Source organism: Nicotiana tabacum, chromosome 21 (assembly GCF_000715075.1).
Source record: "Nicotiana tabacum cultivar K326 chromosome 21, ASM71507v2, whole genome shotgun sequence".
NCBI classification, from domain to species: Eukaryota; Viridiplantae; Streptophyta; class Magnoliopsida; order Solanales; family Solanaceae; genus Nicotiana; species Nicotiana tabacum.
In genome coordinates, this window is record NC_134100.1 from 79,795,860 (window position 1) to 79,819,010 (window position 23,151).

At 37.0% G+C, this 23,151-nt stretch overlaps 2 protein-coding genes across 2 annotated transcripts; both read left to right on the plus strand.

Moving 5' to 3' along the window:
• The first annotated feature begins 487 nt into the window (after positions 1 to 487).
• Positions 488 to 6,161, plus strand: LOC142175317 (glycerol-3-phosphate acyltransferase 1-like). Its single transcript, XM_075241902.1, has 5 exons — positions 488 to 1,259; positions 1,883 to 2,369; positions 2,792 to 3,078; positions 5,628 to 5,714; positions 5,967 to 6,161. The coding sequence occupies exons 1-5, from the start codon at positions 513 to 515 to the stop codon at positions 6,159 to 6,161; spliced, it is 1,803 nt and encodes a 600-aa protein (XP_075098003.1). The 5' UTR covers positions 488 to 512.
• A 6,345-nt stretch (positions 6,162 to 12,506) lies between these two features.
• Positions 12,507 to 14,254, plus strand: LOC107799613 (pentatricopeptide repeat-containing protein At2g42920, chloroplastic). The gene has a single exon (XM_016622756.2). It carries the CDS (start codon positions 12,582 to 12,584, stop codon positions 14,160 to 14,162), a length of 1,581 nt encoding a protein of 526 aa, XP_016478242.2. The 5' UTR covers positions 12,507 to 12,581; the 3' UTR covers positions 14,163 to 14,254.
• The last annotated feature ends 8,897 nt before the right edge of the window (positions 14,255 to 23,151 follow it).

Genomic DNA, 23,151 nt, shown 5'->3' on the forward strand with positions numbered 1-23,151 from the left:
TGAATTTAAAATCCTAAACTTTAGGACTTGTTATTTATTTCAAATAAGAAAAAAATTAATAACCAGAATCTTAGTTGATTTAAAAATTCTTAGAAAAATAATTAAATTATAATTTTGTCCAATGTAAAATATGTATTTAAAGTATAAAAAGAACGAATGACATTTTATTAAGGGTTGTTGTGCTTTTAATATAATATAAATATAGATACATATAAATATAGATATAGGTAGATATAGATAGATAGATCAAGAAATACTTGTAATTATTTTATCGTAATTTTTGCACAAAGAAGAACCAATTGTGTTTTGGCGGAAATTAATTCTTGAGGCGTGGCTAATCAAATACAATGATCAGCTTCCCTTTTAATTACTCCTATAAATTTACTCTACAGTTGCTCCAATTCTCTTCATCCTTTCCAACTTATTGCTTCCTTTTCCAATTTATCCATTTCAAATTCTTCTCACTGTAGCCAACTTTCCCCTTTGTTACTACTCATTATATCATATAATCAATGACAATGGCAGTTAAAAATATAGTTTTCACATTGGTACTACTGCTAGAGTCATTCTTATTATACAAATTTCTGACTAATTCATGTTATAAAGTTGCAATAAAAGTCAAAAACTCTACCTTCCTTTTCAGAAAACTATCTTTTAGATCATCCCATCAGCTTCCTTTGTACCCCAATATAACAAAATGTAATTTACATGGTAGAAAATCTCAAACATTAGTATGTGATATACAAGGCAATTTGCTTAGATCAAAGCCTTTCTTTCCATATTTTATGTTAGTTGCATTTGAAGGTGGGAGCATTTTCAGAGCCTTTTTCTTGCTTTTGTCAAGTCCTTTATTATGTGTTTTAAATTCTGAACTTAAATTAAGAGTCATGATTTTCATTACCTTTTGTGGATTAAGATTAAAGGACATGGATATTGTTGGAAGAGCTGTTTTGCCCAAATTTTATCTTGAAAACCTTAATCTTCATGTTTATGAAGTCTTAAATTCAGCAGGGGCTAAGATGGTATTTACTAGTGTGCCTAGAGTAATGGTTGAAGGATTTCTTAAGGAGTATTTAAATGTTGATAGTGTTATTGGGACTGAGTTGCATACTTTTGGGAATTACTTTACTGGATTGGTATCCAATTCAGGGTTGCTTATAAAGCACAGAGCTCTAAAAGAATTCATTGGGGAAAAGAAACCAGATATTGGCATTGGAACTTTAAGTCTTAATGATCATCTCTTTATCTCCTTTTGCAAGGTATGATTTTTATTTTATACTATCAGTGTATTATAATTTATTATAACACGTTACCTATCTTATTTTTAGCTTATAAATCTCACTTATGCCGAATGATTACCTAGTTATCTCTTAGGTGATCTGATAATATAATTAAATATATTGTAATAGTACTACATCTTTTAAGCATGGGTGCTTAGTGCTCTAATTTCTATACAAGCCACGGCCAACTTCGTGCCATTGACATAGGCATGCCATAGTGGCATGCCACGATCGACCTCGTGCCATTGACATAGGCATGCCACGGCCGACCTCGGACAATAGTGGCTTGCCACGGCCGACCTCGTGCCATTGACTTAGGCATACCACGACTGACGCCGTGCCATTGACAAAGGTATTGCCACGGCCGACCTCGGCTTATAGCGACCTTCCACAACCGACATAAAGGTGGTAAAAATGATTTAGGCTATTAGAGTATTTTAACCTACCGTAGTAGGTTACTTGTTTTATTTTTTAAAATTACTAACAATCCCACTTGTTATGCACATTAGCACAAGTATCCATATTTATCTTTTAGGTGACCCGACAATGTAAAAGTTCTTTTACAAAAAAAATGAATAGTGTATCTTCTGGAATTTGAACAGGAAGCTTATGTGGTTAACAAAGAAGACATGAAAATTGGTGCAAACTCCACAATAATGCCAAGGGAGAAATATCCAAAGCCTCTAATATTTCATGATGGAAGGCTAGCTTTCCTTCCTACACCTCTTGCAACTCTTTCAATGTTCATATGGTTTCCTCTTGGAATATTTCTAGCAATTTTTAGAATCTCCATTGATATATTCTTGCCCTACAAATTGGCTCTATTTTTGGCCACTTTAAGTGGTGTGAAACTCAGTTTAAATGGCACAGATCCATCAAGATTAGAAAATGGGAAAGGTGTACTCTATGTTTGCAATCACAGGACACTTTTGGACCCTGTTTTCCTTAGTATATTATTGGGGAAACATTTGACAGCAGTGACCTACAGCTTGAGCAAGATGTCAGAGTTTATTTCACCTATAAAAACTGTGAGATTGACAAGAGATAGAAAACAAGATAGACAGACCATGCAGAAATTGCTAAGTGAAGGTGATGTTAGAATTCTCTAGAAATTCAAACGCTTAATTCACTGCAGCTATTTAATCTCGGTCTCATAGCAATCTCACAAAAGGAGCACAAATATCGCTTTTACAATAACGTTTTTAAGTGTTTAAAATCATGCTCCCTGCGTTTCAATTTATCTAAATCTTTTCAGAGTACGAGAGTCAAACTGACTAGTTTTCTGTGTAATTTAGGACATAGAATTTTCAAAATTTTCGAAATAAAATTATGTACTTAAAAACTACATAAAAAAATACTTTAAGTCAAAATAGTTAACAAGTAAAAATATTTAAAATGTTTGTAAATATAAGGTTAAAAAAACCTTGTTTCACTCCCCAAATAGTAATAGATTCAAATGTAGCCTGTATGGAGTAGTTATTTTGTGTTCTTCTAACAATATTTTTCAACAGGTGATTTAGTGGTTTGTCCAGAAGGAACCACATGCAGAGAACCATATCTATTGAGGTTCAGTTCCTTGTTTGCTGAGTTAACTGATGAGATTGTGTCAGTGGCTGTGAACACAAGTGTGACAATGTTTTATGGAACTACTGCTAGTGGGTTCAAGTGCTTGGACCCAATCTTTTTCTTAATGAATCCCAGGCCTAGTTGCACTATTAAGATACTTGGGAAGGTGCCTAAAGAGCTAACATGCGCCGGTGGGAAGTCTAGACATAATAAAAAAGAGCAGTCCGATGCAGTAAGCTCCCGCTATGCGCAGGGTCCGGGGAAGGACCGTACCACAAGGGTCTATTGTACGCAGCCTTACCCTGCATTTCTGCAAGAGGCTGTTTCTACTGCTCGAGCCCGTGACCTCCTGATCACATGGCAGGGTGAGAAGTCTAGACATGAGGTTGCTAATTACATACAGAGGCAATTGGCCGATGCATTGGGTTTTCAGTGCACTAATTTTACAAGAAGGGACAAATATTTGATGCTAGCTGGGCATGAAGGCATAGTTCAGCAGAATCCCTGATTAGTTGTTCTCAACTTATAGCAGATGTTAATTCAAGAATCATGATCTATAAGTATGCTTCGGAATGAGTGTGATTTTATGTATATATTTTAATTTTTTTTTAATATATACATATATCGAGTTAAAAGTAATAGGCTCAATTGAACCCACAGAATTCGTTCTAAATCCGCTCCAGCCATGTAACAAACCATATAAGTATATATAAACTTGGCATTTTTAGGACAGATATATATAGTATGTTTTTTACCCTTACATTTTGTATTTTGTTTGGGGGTGGGGTGGGGGGTTGGTGTCTCACTTTTGGTTTTGGATGTATAATAAACCTTTACAATTATTGACGAATAATATATGATGCCAAAACTTCAGGAATTACTGATTGAATTCTAGAAGTTGGCGGATTGAGCGCATGAAAAATAAAACCTCTTGCAATTAACCATGTTTAAGTGTTAAAAAAGGTGTACACAAAATATATATCTTATATTTATTGGCTTGACGTAAGTTTTTACCCCAAATACTGGACCAAAATGGAAAGAAAAAGGGAGGAGAAAGGAAAGGATAAGCATCCCCTCCAACTTTTGTACAAACGGCTTTGGAGGAAGATAAGTTAGGAACATTTTTTGTTAGACACATTGACGTGTCAACATGACACCTCCTTTTGTATGCAGAGTTAGAATTTGAACTTTATGGGTTCGAAATTATAATCATTTTAAGTTATTGAGTTTTAAATTAATAAATTGTATATATTCAATGAATTTCTTAAGATAAATACATGGTTTGAACAAGAGCTACTGAGTTCGGTCAAACCCGCATCCCATACTCTTTTTCCGCCCTCGCATCTTAGGGACTTAGCTAGTACTAGCACAAACCCCCTCCCCTCCTTTTGTCACGACCAATCACGAGGTCGTCCCCATAGCTCCTCTACTGTTGAAGGCTTAAATTTACCTCCCTGTACTACGCAATCGTTAACTTAATATAACTAAATCCTTTTGGACCAAAAAAAAAAAGAAAGGAAAAGATAACCTACGGCTGACTATATTCATTCAGTTGTTAGCAATTACATTAATATAAGTTGGCTGTATTTGTTCAAAGAATGAGTTAGGTATAACTACTAATGTAAGTTACAAATTATCTAACACGTGCTAATACCTAGCTAACTAATTGAACTAACTGTGTATCATAATTAATTTGCTAATAAAAGGAACTTCAAATTAAGGACGAAAATTTAAAGAGGGTCATTAAATAAAGGGATTGATCTGGACGATTCAGTCCTAGAAAAGTCTTTGCGGAAAGGTAAATAAGAAAATAAAGGAGGATAGTTCCAAACCAGTTCTTTATTTCCAGTGAAGCTATGCGAGGCCTAGGTACTCCAATAACTAGCTAGAGTGTGCGCTACCATATTTGCCTCACGGTAGATGTGGTACATGGAAGGATGATCCATTGCCTCATGGAGGAGCCCGTAATCATTCAACAAATGTAAATAAGGTGCATTTTTGTGAAGGTGGTGAGAATAGACTGATTAATACATGTGCATCTGTTTCCACTATAAGTGAATATATATTCTTAGTATTGAAAATTGAGTTTTGATGATTAAAAATTGTGTGCAATGAACGTGTGCTAAGAACCAGGTTCTTAAAATAATTGTTGAAAGTTCTTACAGGGTAGTAACTTTTATACAAAGTTACTGCAGTCCGATATTGCTGGGAAGGACTCTTGATGCGATAAGGATTGTTACCCAAGAATATGTGACTGCATATTCGGTAGATGTGAGTCACACGATTCGTGGAGTCCTCAGAACTTCAGGTGTTGCAAGCAAACGAGAGTTCGACTAAGTGTAGAACTCCCAAAGATCTCGAAGCATTGGGAAGTTAAATACTTTTGCACATCGACTGAAGAACGTAGCATAGCATTTTCAATTCAACACTCAAGTCTCTCATTAGTGTGTTTTGAAAGTCATTCCTTCTTGTGTCAGTTTAGTTCATGTGTATTAAGAGATTAAGTTGTAATCAAGATGTTATTCAAACAATGTTAGTTGGAGTATTGTCTGAGTGTGCAAGTTAGAGTAACTTGTAATTCATACAGCAAGTAGAAGTAGGAGAAGTGTGAGAGTATTAGTTTACAAGTGTTATAATCAGTACATTTGGCTCAGCTGTTCTAGTGAAGTTGAAGTTAAAATCCTACGTGGTAGGTTATGGTTTTTGTACCTTTGAGCCATATGATTTTCTACGTAAAAATTGATGTTCTTACTTTGCTGTTTATTTCATTTACGCGTAAAGAGTAAGACAAAGGCCAAGAAGATTCTCATTTGTGGACTTGGTCCAAATGAGTATAACATGATATCTGCTTGCTCCAATGCAAAGGAGGTCTGGGATGCGCTTCAAACTGCTCATGAAGGAACCAGTTAGGTAAAGAGATCAAGGATTGAGTTGCTCATGAGAAACTATGGGCTTTTCTCTATGAGGGAATCTGAACCTATTTAGGAGATGATGACTAGGTTCACTATAATAACAAATAAACTAAAGTCGTTGGGAAAGGTATTTACCTTTGAAGAACTGGTTAACAAGGTTTTAAGGATTCTCCCTGCTTCATGAGAATCAAAAATCACAGCCATTTAGGAAGCAAAAGAGTTGGACAAGATATCACTAGATGAGTTGATTGGAAACTTAAAAACTCATGAGATGAGAAAGCTGGAACTACGTGAGGAGGAACCAAAGAGAGATAAGGCACTAGTTCTTAAGGCGTCTGAAGAAGATGAGTCTGACAATGATGATCTGAACCTAGAAATATTTGCTAAGTATAAAGGTTCATGAAGAATTCCAAGAATGAACCTAAAAGAGAAAGCAATGGCAAACCTAAGTAGATTGGCAAGTATTCTTATGATGGGTGTTACAAGTGTAACAAACTGGATCACATGGACAAGGACTGTCTAATGTGGAAAATTGACTGGAAGAAAGAAAGAGATGAAAGGGAAAAAGGATAAATTGAAAGATCGAGGCCTAAAACAAAGCAAAATTCTATGCAAGGGATTCACTGTGGCCATGAAACAAGCTTTCCTAGTAACATATGAAGACAGTGGAAGTGACAAAGAGGAGGAGAAAGAAGACGAGGCCATCAGTCTTTATGCTGTGATTGACTCACACGAGGTTGTTGAGACTGAGCCTCTCGTACAACTAGGAATGCATATTGGAAGACCCCCTCCTTTTGATAGACACCACTATAATGAATGGAAGATGCTTATGGAAGTGTTCCTCCAGGCTACTTATTTTGACCCATGGATAATTGTTAATCACGTGACAATTACACCCACTAAAGTGGACAACTATAGAAATAAGAGCATCAAAAGAAAGGAGGAATATGATACTGAGGATTGTCAGATAATTTAGAAAAATGCTTAAGCAAAGGATATTCTCTATAGGAGCCTGCCAAGGAATGTTCTCTACAAGGTATCCTCCTGTATCTCTGCCCATGATATATGGAGGACTTTGTAAGCTGATTAGGGATTTGAAAACATTAAGTTTGCCCTCATGGCAATTGAAGAAAGCAAGACAGAAGAAGAAGTGATAGGGATGATGGCCATGAGTGACTTAGAGGCTGAAGATGAAGCAAATCAGGTAAGTATCTCTAATCTGAAAGAAAACATCCATGCTATGTCCAAAAATAATTAATGACCATAATAGTAACCATGATGAGTGAGATGGATATGTTAAGTGCTGGAAATGATCAATTAGTGAGCAACTTTTCATGTGTCAAACTTGATTACAAAAAGGCCGCTGATCGTGAGCAGCCTTTCATGTGTCAAACTTGGCCTCCCTAACTTGAGGCAAATCGGCCTCGCCTCTCACCAGTTCGGAGGCCCCTTGCCCCTCTGGTTGCGATGACATGCGGGCCATTAGATCGAAGTCTTCTCAGTTTTCTTCGGATTCGTCCCTCAACCGATAGAGTGAATCCAAAGATGGTGCTCGAACCCTTGTGCTTTCTTTGGATTTGCGCACCAACCTACTCCTTGGTTTCTTCTTCTTCGAGTTCGGAGAACTCGAAGCCCTCTTTCTTTTCTTCTCATCACCCTGTCTTGGAGCAGGGGACTCGGCGGGGAAGTTCTCTCCACCGGATGAAGGCCTCAGTGTGACGACCTTGGATAAACTTGCAAAAGGAAATGAAACAAGTGAGAATTTAATGACACGAGAGGAACCCAAATATTACTTACTCGGGTAAGGAATCTCACCATGAGAACGGGCGTCCCACCGGCCCTTCGAAAGTTCACGCCATGATCGCTTGGAATATGGACTTTGTAACATGATGCTTTCGACCCATTCCTTGTGTTGAGGGACTGCATTCGAGACCCAAGCGACAGTTGCACCACCACAAAGCACCGATAAGAAGGAAGGAAAAAAACGTAAAATAAGATTTTGGAAACAAAATTTTACTTACGTGATATATTCCACTTCTCGGAAAACGACATGCACTCGACTGGGATCAAGTTCGAGGTCCTCACTTGGACAAAATGGCCTAGCGAGCCTCGATCCCGATCTTCATCAATACTCGAGAAAGAAGCTTTACTGGACCGACACGCGAGCTTGATCAGTCCCCTCCCCCCCGAATGATTCGGGGACTGTATAGGCACATAAGGCGGTCGACGGTGAACGAGCATCCATCGATCTTGATCACGAAGAACCGAAGAAGGATCACGATCCTCTAGAATGATGGGTGAATTTGACCGAGGCATACCTCGTATCTTCTATAGAAGTCTATAATAACCAGATCCAATGGGATCAATGTAAAGGGATAAGTGTAAACACTTAAGTATCCCTCGACGTGAGTGGTGATGTCTTTGTCGGGGTTCGGGAATCACCACGTACTTGTCAACTCAATTGCAATCCTTATTGACCGTAGGGAGGACTTCTTCAGTGATTGAGCATATGTATCTCGAAACCTCCTCACACCGGCCTTGTACAGGGGAAGGTTTTTCAGCCTTGAAATTGGTGGTTACCGAGCATTATCCAGGGACGAACATTTTCAATGGGGGTTCCTGTACTGTTTCCTTGATAGTAGTACGCGATACGGTCTCCTCGGTAGCCGGCCGCGAGGTAGAAGGAGTTTCTTTTTTGGGAACAATTTTTGAAGTTTTCGCCATTTCTTTGAAAATGGAGGAAAATTGAGGAAAAAGAGGAAGTGAAAGGAGTACACTTGATGGATTGAGATGGAAATGAACAAGGTTTCTTGCAAAGGATCTCAATAACCAAAGTATAACTGCTAGAAAGTATTGAAATTTCAAAGGTACGAGGGTAGAAGATTTGAATGTAAAGTTGAAATGAACAAAGGAATAGGTATTTATAGTATTTTAGTGGCGGTTCACATATAGTAACAGCCGACCGGCTGGTGACATGCATTTAATTCCATTAAGACTTGACTGACGAGACATTTCATTTGTTTTGTGGTTTCTGTCGTGGGGTATCGAAGTAAGAACCAGAAGCTCATATCATTTCTCGTCGTCTACTCTCCGAAAAATGAGGGGATTATTTGTATACGGTCGAAACCAAGCTCGCCTACGACATGGTAGGTCAGGTTCCGAACATGGCAACAAAGGACTGAAGATCGACCCCAAGTTCCACCACGCTAGAACCCGGGGTTGGAACGCCCTCCTTCGAGAATATCGAGGCCGTGATCCCGGAATCGATCCTAGCCCCGAACGAGCTCGAAGAAATATTGTTAGCATAACAGAAGACCGAAATATCCGTGACCGGTCGGATATTGCGGCGGGAATCTCGACACGTATCAATGAGGAACTGGCAATTGGCAAATCATGATATTTTTTTTACCTTTTATAGAATTGTACCTAAAGTAGGACTCCTTTACTATATAAAAGGGGTCTGATGATTTATTTAGCACATTGTAACACGTATTCCAAAGCAGTACATTATTATTTTTCTTTTTAAGCTCTTGTTCTTCTGTATCGTGATATCGATCAAAGTGCGTCTGGCTAACCTTCCGAGATTAAAACTGTCCAATTCGTGTGGTTTGAATTTACTTTATCATTGTTTATTTTAATTGTAACTTAATTTATCACTTTGTATCAAGTTAATCAGCGTATCCTTAAAATCACTTACAAATTCAATTATTATCCGATTTTGAGGGTAAACACTTACCATGTTAGTTGTTTCTGGAACATAGCACCAGACCATCAGTTATTCTCAAAATTATAAAGATATATCTTTTATAAATATACATTTGCCTAACTTTAACATATATGTGAACGTTTGGATAATATAAAGTCATAGAAGAAAGCATAATATTCTTTGTAAGTAGGGTAAAAAATGATGTTAGTGAGCAATGTGGTCTTTACTTATTTAGCCAATCAATCGTGAAAAGATTAGCTAAAGGAGAAGCAATTCTACATATATAGCAAGTTCATGAGAAAGATTTACGTTTAAACCAAGTTTGAAATTTTCACGCATTCAAAAGTATTGCTCCATTTTTCAAATTTATGTGATGCAGTTTGGAATTCGAGAGTTAAATAAGTTTTTCTTTTAAAAAAAAAGTTTCTATATTCAAATTCGCGGTCAGAATTAAGAAGTTTAACTCTAAAAATTCAAACTGCATCATATAATTTGGGGCAGAGGAAGTATTTTTTTTTATTTGGTTTCCCACCAGGTGCCAAGTACCAGTATTGAAACCCGATTAATTTCAGATTCATGCCAGAAAGTCTCACATTGGAGGGTAAGTACTCCCTAATAACGGTGATTCTATACTCAGAGTTCGAATCCGAGACGTTCAATTAAAAGTGAAGAAGTACTTACCACTCCACTACAACTTTGTTGGTGGAAATATTTGTTAAGGGGAATGTGATGTGTATCACAAATATAAAAAGGAAGTATGTTTTGTTTCTCTTGGGTGGTTTCCCCATAGGACCAAAGCAAAACAATAAAAAAAGTTAGGAGAAGTTTTTGTTTTATTGTGTCCACTGATGAGTTTAAAGTTACTTAATATTTATACCCACTTTGTGTCTTGGATTCGGTTGATTCGATAGAGATTTGGTCTGATTTGGGTCTAATATGTTGTCTTTCAGTGCAGGTGATGCAGAGGGAATCAATGGGAGGAAAACAAGTTGAGCAAGAAGAAATTCTCGTGTGTGGCCGCACACGAGCGACCCCCAACGCGCACTTGAGCACGCAAGTGCTACAGAATTCTGCCATAGGTGCGCGGCCATGAGCGCGGTCATACTCCCAGGTGCACGGCCGCATACGTCCGTCTCCTGGAATTTGACCCAGGCTTATTTTTGTAATTTTGGAGGCAGCCTTTTGACTTATATGAAGCCTAGCTCATCCCAAAACAAGGTATCTCGGATTTTGGAGCAATTTTTGGAGAGGAGAAGGCAAGGAAACAACATAGACTCTGAATACTTCATCCAATTCATTCAATACGGAGGTTTATTTGATTTTGGGGATTGTAATATTTTCTTGTTCTCTTAATACTCTTATGATGAACAACTTCTCCACTATGGAGTAATATTTTTTAGGGTTATTGACGGATATTGTGATTTGACTATTGTTCTGGGTTTGCTTTATGTTAGTTGCCTGAATTCGTTGAATGAGTTACTAATTGAATTGCAAGGTTAATTGTGGTTTTACTTTAATCGAAAGAGAAGTGTTGATGTAATTCGCACTGTGTTATCTTGCTTGGGTTGATTTCACGACTATCATAGGTAATCGAAAGAGCTTATAGAGTTATCAAATTACCCAAGTTAGAAGAGTAGTCGAGAGACGTTCTTCGTAAGACCATTCATTCAACATATTTTTACAATACATATCATTAGGTTGTTTAGCGAACTCTAATTTATTCGGAAGAAGAATTTGAATCCTTAAGATAGCCTAATCATCTGTTGAAATCGAGAGAGTCAATAGAAGTTAAGAGTGAACATAACACAAAGTTGTCCATAGTAATAGTTGATCACGTATCTTGTCAAAGCCCTTGTTTCTTACCTTGATATTCAATAGTTGCTACTTAGTTACTAAATTTCCATTATTCATTCACAATTGAGAATCTTAGCTTTTACTCTTAGTTAATTAATAACTCAAAATCAAAGGTTTATTTTCCTGAATAGTGTTAAGCTACAGATTTCTTTGAGCATTATTTAAACTAATCTCTGTGAAGACGATTTAATACTATATTATCTTTGACTAGCGAGCCTAGTTTCATGTACCGGTTTTGCACTCATCATTTACTTTCTTGATCAAGTCATAGGCAAGCACGAAACTTAAATTAAACGTGAACTTGCTAATCGTGGTACTCACTTATTTTGAGTATATTTGGTAAGATCGAATTGTTTAATGAGCGAGAAAATATTTAAAACTGTGTGAGCATAACCCATTTGCTGCATGTGGTTGATGGCATTATAAATTTAGCAAACAATAATGTCAGCGTAGTTGTGAAGTTGACATGATGTACGTGTATAAATTTTCTGTTTTGTCCATAAAAAATTGAGGCTTAATAGAAAATTATTTAACCATAAATTTCAAAAAGAGTCTTAAGAAGTTTATAGAAATAACAGGTTTAGTACCAACAAAAATTGGGGCGGAGTGACAAATACCCTTCATCATTAATCAAAGGTCTGAGGTTGGAGTTCTGTATATGAAGTCCTCTTTGTTTGACAGCGTTTTACCCCAATGTAGGATTTTTGAGTCCGAATCTAAATTTCGTTCCGGGGAGAAACCAAAAAATAGGTTCAAAGTTGAAAAACACTAGCTATATGCATAATTCTAAAATAAATACATCAATTAAAAATTAAATAGGGAATCGTTAGTGTAGTTAGTGATTTTTAAGGGGGGAAAAAGTATCCCACGTTAAAAGGAAAAAAGTGTTTTTTAGTTTTTACGCCTTTGATTAGTACTACGTCCTCTTTACCACCTTTTTATGTACAAGCAGACAAGAGGGAAGGAATGTTGGGATTTATTACAATCAGTAGTATGAAGTTATTAAAAAATAGCCATCCATGACAGTGTCAGAACTTAAATAAGTGAAACTCTATGGTAGTATTGAATTAGTTGTCCCAAGAATGCCATTGGATTAGTTGTCCCAAGAATGCCAAATAGTCCAGCCCACTGTTAAAGTGATTGAATTGAGAACCAATAGACCATACATACCTTATCCAATATGTCATACTAAACCAAATTACTCTGACTCAACACATTCTTGATAAATTTTGCCACTTCTTTAGATATCACAAACAAACAGAGATGCCATCATATTTTTGCTCATACAATCCATCATCAACTTCCATTTCAAAATTCATTTCAGACCAACCATATCTTTATATGCTAGAAACCAAATGTACAACCATAACAGACCTAAAAAAGATTCATGCCCAACTCATAAAAACAGGTCTAATTAAGGATAAAATAGCATCAAGCCGTGTCCTAGCATTTTCAGCCAAATCCCCTACTGGTGACATCAATTATGCAAACATGGTTTTCACTCAAATAGAGAATCCAAATCTTTTTATTTGGAATACCATTATTAGAGGTTTCTCAGAGAGTTCAACTCCACAATATGCAATTCATCTTTTTATTGAAATGTTAACCATTTCAGAAATTCAACCACAGTTGCTTACTTATCCTTCGGTTTTTAAGGCCTATACTAGACTTGGTCTTGCCAAAAGTGGAACTCAGCTTCATGGGAGAATCATCAAACTAGGCTTACAATTCGACACATTCGTAAAAAATACTATGTTACATATGTATGCAAGTTGTGGATTCTTGTTTGAAGCAAGGAAATTGTTCGATGAGGATGAGGACGAGGACGTTGTTGCTTGGAATTCTATGATCATGGGACTAGCTAAAACTGGAGAAATCGACAAATCTTGGAGGTTATTTGGTAAAATGGAAACAAGAAATGATGTTTCTTGGAACAGTATGATAAGTGGTTTTGTTAGAAATGGAAAGTGGACTGAAGCATTAGACCTTTTCAGCACAATGCAAGAGGAAAAAATTAAGCCTAGTGAATTCACACTTGTGAGCTTGTTGAATGCTTGTGGACACTTAGGAGCACTTGAACAAGGGAATTGGATTTATAACTATGTTAAAAAGAACAATGTTAAGTTGAATGTTATTGTTGTTACAGCAATTATAGACATGTATTGCAAGTGTGCAAACATTGAAATGGCGTGGCAAGTTTTTGAGAGTGCCCCGAATAAAGGGTTATCATCTTGGAACTCTATGATTTTGGGCTTAGCAACTAATGGATTTGAGGATGAAGCGATTCAGCTATTCTCGAGGCTACAGTGCTCGAATCTAAAACCAGACTGTGTGAGTTTTATAGGTGTCCTAACTGCATGCAATCACTCAGGATTGGTAGATAAAGCTAAATACTATTTCCAATTAATGAAAGAAGAATATGGTATTGAGCCATCAATTAAGCACTATGGTTGTATGGTCGATATTTTGGGCCGAGCAGGACTACTTGAAGAAGCAGAAGAGATTATAAGAAGTATGAATATAGAACCTGATGCTGTTATATGGGGCTCTTTGTTGTCAGCTTGTAGGAGTCACAGAAACATGGCGTTGGCGAGATGGTCAGCTCAGCATTTGCTTGAGTTGGATCCAAATCAGTGCAGTGGATATGTATTGATGGCGAATATGTATGCAGCCTCTGGACACTTTGAAAAAGCTATGGATGAAAGAATTTCAATGAAGGAAAAACAGATAGAGAAAGAACCAGGATGTAGTTTACTAGAAGTTAATGGAGAAGTTCATGAGTTTGCTTCTGGTAGGAAGTTAGATTCTCAGTTCCATGACATATATTCTTTATTGTCTTCTTAGAGACTATTGTACACAATCATTACTGCATTTGCCATTCACCTTTTATGAATGTCAGCAGAACTAAGAGGAACATATTCATGCAACTTTTGGCAGTATATCTAGCAGTCTAGAGCTACAATTTCTTATATTTGCTGACAATCTAAAAACAGTTAGTAAAACTTTGTTCATAAACAGAAAAACAGAAAAACAGAAAACAGAAACGAAAAATAATTCCGAGCACATAGTTTTTTTGTGTGTACTTAAAGAATTTAATCCTCTCACTATTGCCCTAGGACAAATACGTTTGCTTTTGAAAATGATGCGGAAATACAGTGGAGAGAGGGGAGAGCTTGAAGATTTTGTGTGAAGATGCCTCAAATCATTTGACCAAATCCGAAGCCGAGCAATGACGACGTGACGCTTGCTTTTTTACGTACTCCTTAAGAGCTAGAAGAAGTGCTTCTATATACAAGCATAGCAATCTTTCTCTTCTTTTTCAATGAGGGACAAAGTTCCTTAGTAAAAAGGAAACTTTCAAGATTTTCATTTTCCTCCATTTCCCATTCACACCTCAACAAAAACCCAACAAAACCTGCTATTAATTATGACCCCAGTAGAATATAAGGGAAATGTAGGTTTATAGGGGAAGACAGTCAATCAGAAAGAAGGATATGCTGAGAGTTAAGAATTACGTGAATGTACCAAGAGACCTATGGATTTATCATTGATCAGTGTTACTTAACCATCTCCTACACTGCACTCATTCTTTGTGGTTGCATAATAATTCTATGAGCAAAACCCCCTACTTAACCACGCGGTCAAAACACAAAATTTTTGTTCTGTTTAGTTTCTGAGAGAAACAGTGAGGAAAAAGATATGGCCATTCCTGCAAACCTCACTCTCGCTGCAGTTGCAACCAAAGAGTCTAGCAATTAGAATCCATAACTTGACGGAGTTGGTAACCACAAGCCTGGAATTTGTAGAAATGGCATAATAGTAACTCCCAAAATGCCAGTGGTTTCCTCCAAACGGGAGGGAGATCCCATACGAAGATCTCGTGGATGGACAACTGGCTCCAAGACAAGGCCCAAACCACCTATTATCATCTCAAAGTATAGTGATACTGCTAATGCCCTGCAGCACAGGAATGGAGGTAATTCAGGCTGTGATGTGAACCTAAGCTTAATGAATTTCGCCTGGAGGAAGCCAAAAAGAGAAAGAAATCCCCTATTCCGCTTAAGGCACCGAAGTCCCTGATCTAATATCAATAGCAGTTGATTCGAGGGAAGTTCTTTCTAAAGCAGCAAGAGCCTATTCTGGCATTCTTTCTGATTCAATTCTGCTGCTGGTGAGACACGTGTGAGAACAACAAAATAAAGTTTGAATTTTTTGGAAAAATATAGATTTCTCTACAATGTCCTAATTTAGTGTCCTTGATATTTATCTAGTAGACAAATCTAGATGTTCTAGAATATTGTGGGAAGATATGGTTATCGATTAGACATATCTAGATATTCTAGAGTATTGTGGGAAGATAAAGTTAGCTAGATTTTTCTTGTACATGTTTTAGAATATTATTTAGAACATCCTTAGAGAAGTATACATAGCTGTGGCCTTAGGCATTTGTAATGAAGCCAAAAAATCAAGAAAGCCTTTGTTTTCTAAACAAGTTCTCCTGTCTAAAAACTCTCTTCTCTTTTCAAGCTCCCTCTTCTTTAGTTGAATCCTCCGATCTTAGTTAAGGTCTCCAATAATACTTTTTATCTGCTATTCTTTACATGGTATCAGAGTCATAGTTGGCTTCTAGATATATTTGCAAGGCCGGGTTAGTGGTTGATTCAACTGATTTCTCTAAATGGATTTATATGGTCATGCTAATGGACTGAGGATGGAGTTATTAAACCAGTCCAACTACAAGGTATGGAAGATTTCTATGGAGTCATACCTTGTTGGTCAGGATTTGTGGGAAGTTGTCAATAGGAGTAACACAAATCCTCTTGCTAACGCATCGGAAAATAGCAATGCGCGTAAGTGGAAGCAGATTAATGCTAAGACGCAGTTTTTCCTGAAGAGTTCTATCTCCCCTAATTTATTTAATCATATCATAAGGTGTAAATCAGCTCATGAAATATGGAGGACTCTCGATCGGTTGTTCAACAAGAAGGATGAAACTGGGCTACAGATTTTGGAGAATGAATTGGCTAACACTACTCAATGTAATCTTTCTATCGCCGAGTATTTTTTGAAGGTTAAAAGTCTATGTTCCGAAATTTCTTTATTGAATCCGGATGAGGCTATCTCAGAAGCACGAATAAGAAAAATTATTATTCGTGATTTAAAGCCGGAATATATTCCCTTTGTTACATCGACTCAAGAATGGTTCAACAACCATCCTAGGAAGAATTTGAGAATTTGCTGTCATCACAGGAGCTACTAGCCAAACAGATGGCTGATGTAGCTGTCAAAGAAGAGGAAGGAAATGCTCTTGCCGCTGCTAAGAGGAACTTTAAAGGAAAATCAAGAGATATCATGCACTTTCGATCCTCAAGTGGTTCAAGCTCTCCAGGAAAGAAGGAGGAAGCTTCCAATAACGGTAAAAAGCATTTAAAATGTTACTGTTGTGGCAAAGTCGGACACATAAAAATATATTGTCGATCCAAAGAGAGAAATTTGGCTCAAACCAAGAAAGCTACTGAAGAAGAAGGAAAAGAAGATGACTGGGGAAAGTGCTTCGCATCGCCGACTCGAGCTACAAATGCCATGGCTTCCATAAATTTTGAAAGAGACTGGATTGTGGATTCAGGATCTGGGCACCATCTCACTAGAGACCAATCCAAATTCTCCACCTTTCGTGAATACATTAGACATGATGTCATTATTTCAACAAATAATACAGTCCATAATGTGGATAAGGAAGGCACTGTTGTGATCAACGAGAAGCAAAAAGACGCTATCACCCACAATAGTGTCATTCATGTTCCAAGTATGAAGAAAAATATTTTTTCAGTTGCAAATGCTGTAGATGCTGGAAACGATTTGCTATTTGGCCCACGTGATGTGAAGTTCCTTCGAAATATCATGGTACTCAAGGCAAGTAAGAGAGTTAACAATTTATATGTCTTATCTGCCTCTAATTTATATATTGAGAAGATGAGTAGCAATGATAAAACACATCTTTGGCATGCTAGAACTGGACATTTTAGCATGGATAAATTATAAGCTATGGTAAAATTGAATCTAGTAAAAGGACTATCTAACTTAAGAATTTTTGGTGGAGAAGAGATTTGTGAAGAATGTCAATATGGAAAGGCACATCGTCTTCCATTTGATAGTCAAGGTGCGATGCCCCACTAGAACTTTTTCGCAGTGATTTGATGGGGCCAACGAGAACTCCTTCGTTCTTAGGCTATTATTATATGCTAATTTTCATTGATAATTTTACTAGATTCACTTGGGTTTATTTTGTGAAGTACGAGTAAGAAGTTTTCAATAAGCTTGTGGAGTTCAAAGAAATAGTTGAACACGAACTCGATTCTAGAATAAGGCGATTGCTAACTGATAATGGCGATGAGTTCACTTTAAATGCGTTTCTTTTCTTTTTTCTTCATCATGACATTAAAAGAAAACTCATATGCACTGATACGCCACAACAAAATGAAGTGGCTGAAAGAAAGATCCGACACTTAACTGAGAGATGTAAGAGTTAGCTTCATGCCAAGAATTTACCTATAGCCTTGTGTGATGAAGGTATGAAATATGCAGCGTATGTGATTAACATGATGCCGCTTTCTCCAAACAATATGAAGTCTCTGTATCAATAAATATTTGGAGAAAAGCCTAGCGTTAAACATCTCAGGATTTTTGGCTCTATTTGTTATGTTCACATTCCGGATTCTCAATAGAGCAAGTTGGATGCCAAGGCAAGGAAATGCATCTTTATAGGATATGATGAAAGAAAAAAGGGATGGAAGTGCATGGATTCTAAAACACATCTCTTTGTTGTCTCAAGGGATGTCATATTCGACGAAATGTCTTTGTATTTTGGAGCTGCATTGGATGGAGTGAGTTCGAAAACCTTATATAGTGAAGATTCAAGCTTGCCCATTGCAGGTGCTTCTTTAGATAATGCAGTTGTCGAGGAGCTAAGAGAAATGGGGAGCCTGAGAACTCAACGACATGAAACTCAGCAAGGAGATGATTCAAGTGTTTAAGGAAGGCCAAAAAGAACTATTGTCAAGCCAGCTCATTTCAGAGATGAAAATTTCGTCAGCACATACTCATGTTCCTTTGCAGGACCAATTGAAGAACCTTCAGTCTTTGGGGAAGCAAGAGGAGCCAGAAAAATAGTGCTGAGATCTTCACCAAGACACGTCCTAAAGCATCGATTGAGTTCTTCCGCGACAAGCTTGAGATAATTTCTTAAAAATCCCTTTAAGGGAAAGTGAGAAAAATAAAGTAAACTTGATTTTTTGGAAAAACATAGATCTCTTTAGAATGTCCTAGTGCAGTGTCCTTGATATTTATCTAGTAGATACATTTAGATGTTCTAGAATATTGTGGGAATATAAGGTTATCAATTAGACACATCGATATTCTAGAGTATTGTGGGAAGATAGGTTAACTAGATTTTTTTTGTACATGTTCTAGAATATTATCTAGAACCATCCTTAGAGAAGTATAAATAGGGGAGGCCTTAGGCATTTGTAATGAAGCCAAAAAATCAAGAAAGCATTTCTTTCCTAAACTAGTTCTCCTATCTAAAAACTCTTTTCTCTTTTTAAGTTTCCTCTTCTTTAGTTGAATCCTCCAATCTTAATTAACGATCTTGGGCTAGCAGAAGGTCTCCAATAATATTTTTCTTCTGCTATTCTTTACAACGTGTGTGCTGAGTGCAACACGAGTGTGTGACCAAGGTGAAATTACACCAACAAGCCTCATCAGGGTCCATTGTCACACTCCTATTGCCCTACGAACGCAAAACCTATAGTACAAAAGCATCATCAGCATCGCAAGATTGATGTTTCACAATTCAGATATTTATGGCTTGCCACAGAATGCAATCAACAATGCTGTTTTGCATCCCTAGGTCTCTTCAGCACCTGGAAGGACTCTAAGTCCTAGATTAGTTAGAGAGCCAAAGAAATATAAAAATAGATAGTATTACTCAAAATTTGACATATTTAATTAGTTCTAATCTATTTGTAAGCCCTTAAAAGAATAGAAAGGGCCACGTTGTAACTTCAACATTAACTACAGTTTCACAATACTAGACGAATATTATGTTAAACTAGTCATTCCCCATTTTGCTGAAGCCTGAAGGTCCGTAATCTTTTGAGGTAATTAAGGTGCAATCGGACAACATAAATCTTGTTATATGATATTGTTAAGAACTGTCAATACCAATATTCCAAGGGTGATTGACAGGAATGATCATATAAGGATTTGGTCTTTAAACAATATACCCATTTCGGAAAGTATTTAGAAAATGACTTTGCGCTTGCTTATCTGGAATTTTTCTACCAGATTAGTAGATTTTATGTTATATTTAATCTAACTATATTGCTAATTGTTTTCAAACTCTACATGTTGGTATCACTTTGTGCTTGTTCAATTGTTCACTAGGTTAGAAACTATACTTTTGAAATCTCAAAAAAATTGTTCAAAATCATGTATAGGTTCATTCTCATAATATAATATTAATGGTCTTTATTATGCTAATCAATTTTTCATATTTGTTTTGTGCAAATATAATTTTGAATAATTGTTCAAAACGGCAAAGGCCATCGAATAGCCTTAATGGCATTTACTAGTATTCAATATTGAGATGTCTTCTTTTCTTTTAGAACTTTACCTTGTATCCATCATTTCATCTTTTAAGTTAATTGAATAGCAATCATAAAGTCACCATTATATGTCAATAACTTTGGTTGACTATCAAATTAAGGCTATGCAATAGTCTTAGCTGTTTCGAACAATTATTCAAGACAAATTCTTCTTCTATTTTCTTCTCGTGTTCTAGGTTTTTTTTATTTAATCTTTGTTGTTTCTTTTCCTAGTTTATACTAGAAAAGCTTATTGAATCCGAGAGATACGCCTAATTCCATTTATTATTGTGGGGGCGAAATATTCTTAAGAATAGTGTCCTTGACACACATCAAGCTAACTTTATTCTCATTCTTCATGACTATTTTTCCCACAATCTTAAGGATATTTTTACGCTATTATTATGGAGAACAACACTGCTAATTTTGTTGTTGATGTGTAATGATTCGGCCGACCGTTTTTAGTATTTTAGCCCCGATCCCCTATTTATTGCCTCCTCTATGTTGTATTATGGTTACGTGACTTGACGAGGGTGTTTGGTTTTGGTTTTGGGTGAGTTTCGGAGTGAAATAGGACACATAGTCCCTAAGTTGGAGCCTTAAGTTAATAGAGTTGACTGTAGTTTGACTTTTATGTAGACGATTCAAGAATGGAGTTTTGATGGCTCCAATAGTTCCGTATGGTGATTTTAGACTTAGAAGCGTGTCCAGATGTTGATTTGGAGGTCCATAGTTCATTTCGGCTTGAAATAGCGAAAGTTAGAAAGTTGAAGGTTTGGAAGGTTGAAAAGTTTGATTGACGGTTAATATTATTAATATCAAGGTCGGATTTCGATTCCGAAAATTGGAATAGGTCTGTCATGTCATTTATGACTTGTGTGCGAAATTCGAAGTCAATCGGAGTTGTTTTGTTATGAATCGGCATTCGTTTTGGAATTAGGAAGTTCATAGTTTGTATAGGCTTGAATTGGGTTACAATTCGTAGAATCGATGTTGTTTGATGTGATTTTTGGCCTCGACTAGGTCTGTAATATATTTTGAAACTTGTTGGTATATTCAGACGTGGTCGCGGGAGCCCCCGATGTGATTTGGATTGAATCTGGAAAAAGTTTGGACCTAGTGTGATTGCTGAAGGTTGCTGTGTCTGGTGCAATCGCATCTGCACATTTTGGGTCGCAGGTGAGGCGCCGTAGGAGCATCCCTTGAGCCAAAGAAGCGGATTTTGGCATGCCCAGCTAGGACCGTAGGTGCGGTCCATATTCCATAGAAATGGAAGCGCAAGAGCGGAAGGGGCATTGCAGGAGTGGAGTTGAGTGAGCAAAAGAAAGACCGCAGGTGCGGTCAAAACTCCGTAGATGCGGGCTAGCAGAAGCGAGCCATAGGCCGCAAAAGCATTAACCCATGTGCGCTTTGGTGTCCGCAGATGCGTATTCTTAGAACTTAAGTCATGGCCGCACCTGCGATGGAATTTCCGCAGGTGCGGAGCCACAAATCCGGTTGTGGGTTTGCATGTGCGAATTCCCTAGGCAGAAAAAGATCTAAGTCGGGGGTTTGATTTCATAATCAATTTTTGAACTTAGAGAGCTCGATTTGTGGAAACTTTTGCATGATATTTTCGAGAAAAATATTAGGGGTAAGAAATCCTAACTCGATTTTGGTTAAATTACATGAATCTATTGTTAATTTCATCATTTAATTAGTGATGTGAGTTGAAATTTAAGGAAACATTGTGAAAACTTCTTAGGCTAAGATTTGGGGATTTGAAAGGTGATTTGAAGTTGGATTTGAGTTACTCTTGTATGGTTAGACTCGTTATCGAATAGGTGTTTAGATTTTGAAATTTTGGTCGGGTTCTGAGACGCGGTCTCAGGTTGACTTTTTGAGTTGACTTTTTATTTCTTTGCAAAGATCGTAATTTTATTATTCAATATAGTTTCGTATAGTTTATTTTTATAGTATGAAGTTGTTTTGGCTAGATTCGAGCTGTTTGGAGTTGGATAATCGATGAAAAGGCCTACTAGTGGATTGAGTTATTTTGAGGTAGTGTCTTACCTAACTTTGTGTGAGGAAATTACCCCTTAGGATTTGTGTTATTTATAATAATTGTGATGTCTAAAAGCTGTGTACGCAAGGTGACGAGTGTGTGCACGGGCTAAATGTGAAAATTTACCGGGTTTTCCTATGTAGACTCCTTTCATTCCTTAATTGAGTTACTTAACATGTTATAGCCATAATTTATAGTTTATATTCACATGCTCTACTTGTCTTATCTCTTACTTGTGTTTAGTTGAAGTTCTTGATTCCTTTATTCCATATTCATTATTTGACCGTTGAATTCTTTACTTGAAGTTGTCATTCTTGGAATATCTTGTTGATGAAACTGGTATTGAGTTATAAAGGTCGTGATTCACGTTGAGGCAAAGTGTTAAGTTGTGAAATACTATTTTGTTGAGTTATTAACTTCAGTTTGTTATTATTAAGACTCTTGTGTACATTGTGCTTGAGCCATGGGCTCTTTATTGTGAAAACACCGTTATTGTTGCTTTCTTGGGCTAGTTGTGAGATTGGGCACTTGAGGTGCGATTTGTGATACGTTGTGATATCGATACGCGTGCGGCGGTATAAGGTTTTGGGGTTGAAACGCATGCGGTGAGATAAGGTGGGATTGATACGTGTGGCTAGTAGGGAAACTACTAGAAGATATGCGGTGTGATAAGGTGGGCTAAAACACGGGAAGCTATTTCGGGAAAAATAATTTTTAAAGCTAAATGCAAGGCTTCCGCGGCGATATAAGGAAAAATTATGAATTTTTCTTGTTATTTGAGACTACGAGGCGGTACGTCGGTAGTAACTCTTGTTGGTATTTCTCTATTGCTGCACTTGTCTTTGGTTGTTTTGTTTCCTTATCATATCATTCCTTGTTTTCTCTGTGTTGAATTATTTGCTTTAGTTCCGTGTAGCTAACCTTGATATGTTATTTGTTGTTTCAATTCCATTGCTTTCCATACTACACTGCCATACACTTGTACATTTTTCTTATTTATTCCAGTAGGACCTTGACCTGACCTCGTCACTACTCTACCAAAGTTAGGCTTTTCACTTACTGGGTACCGTTGTGATGTACTCATGCTACGCTTCTGCACAACTTTTGTGCAGATTCAGGTACCTCCTATCAGCCTAAGTACTAG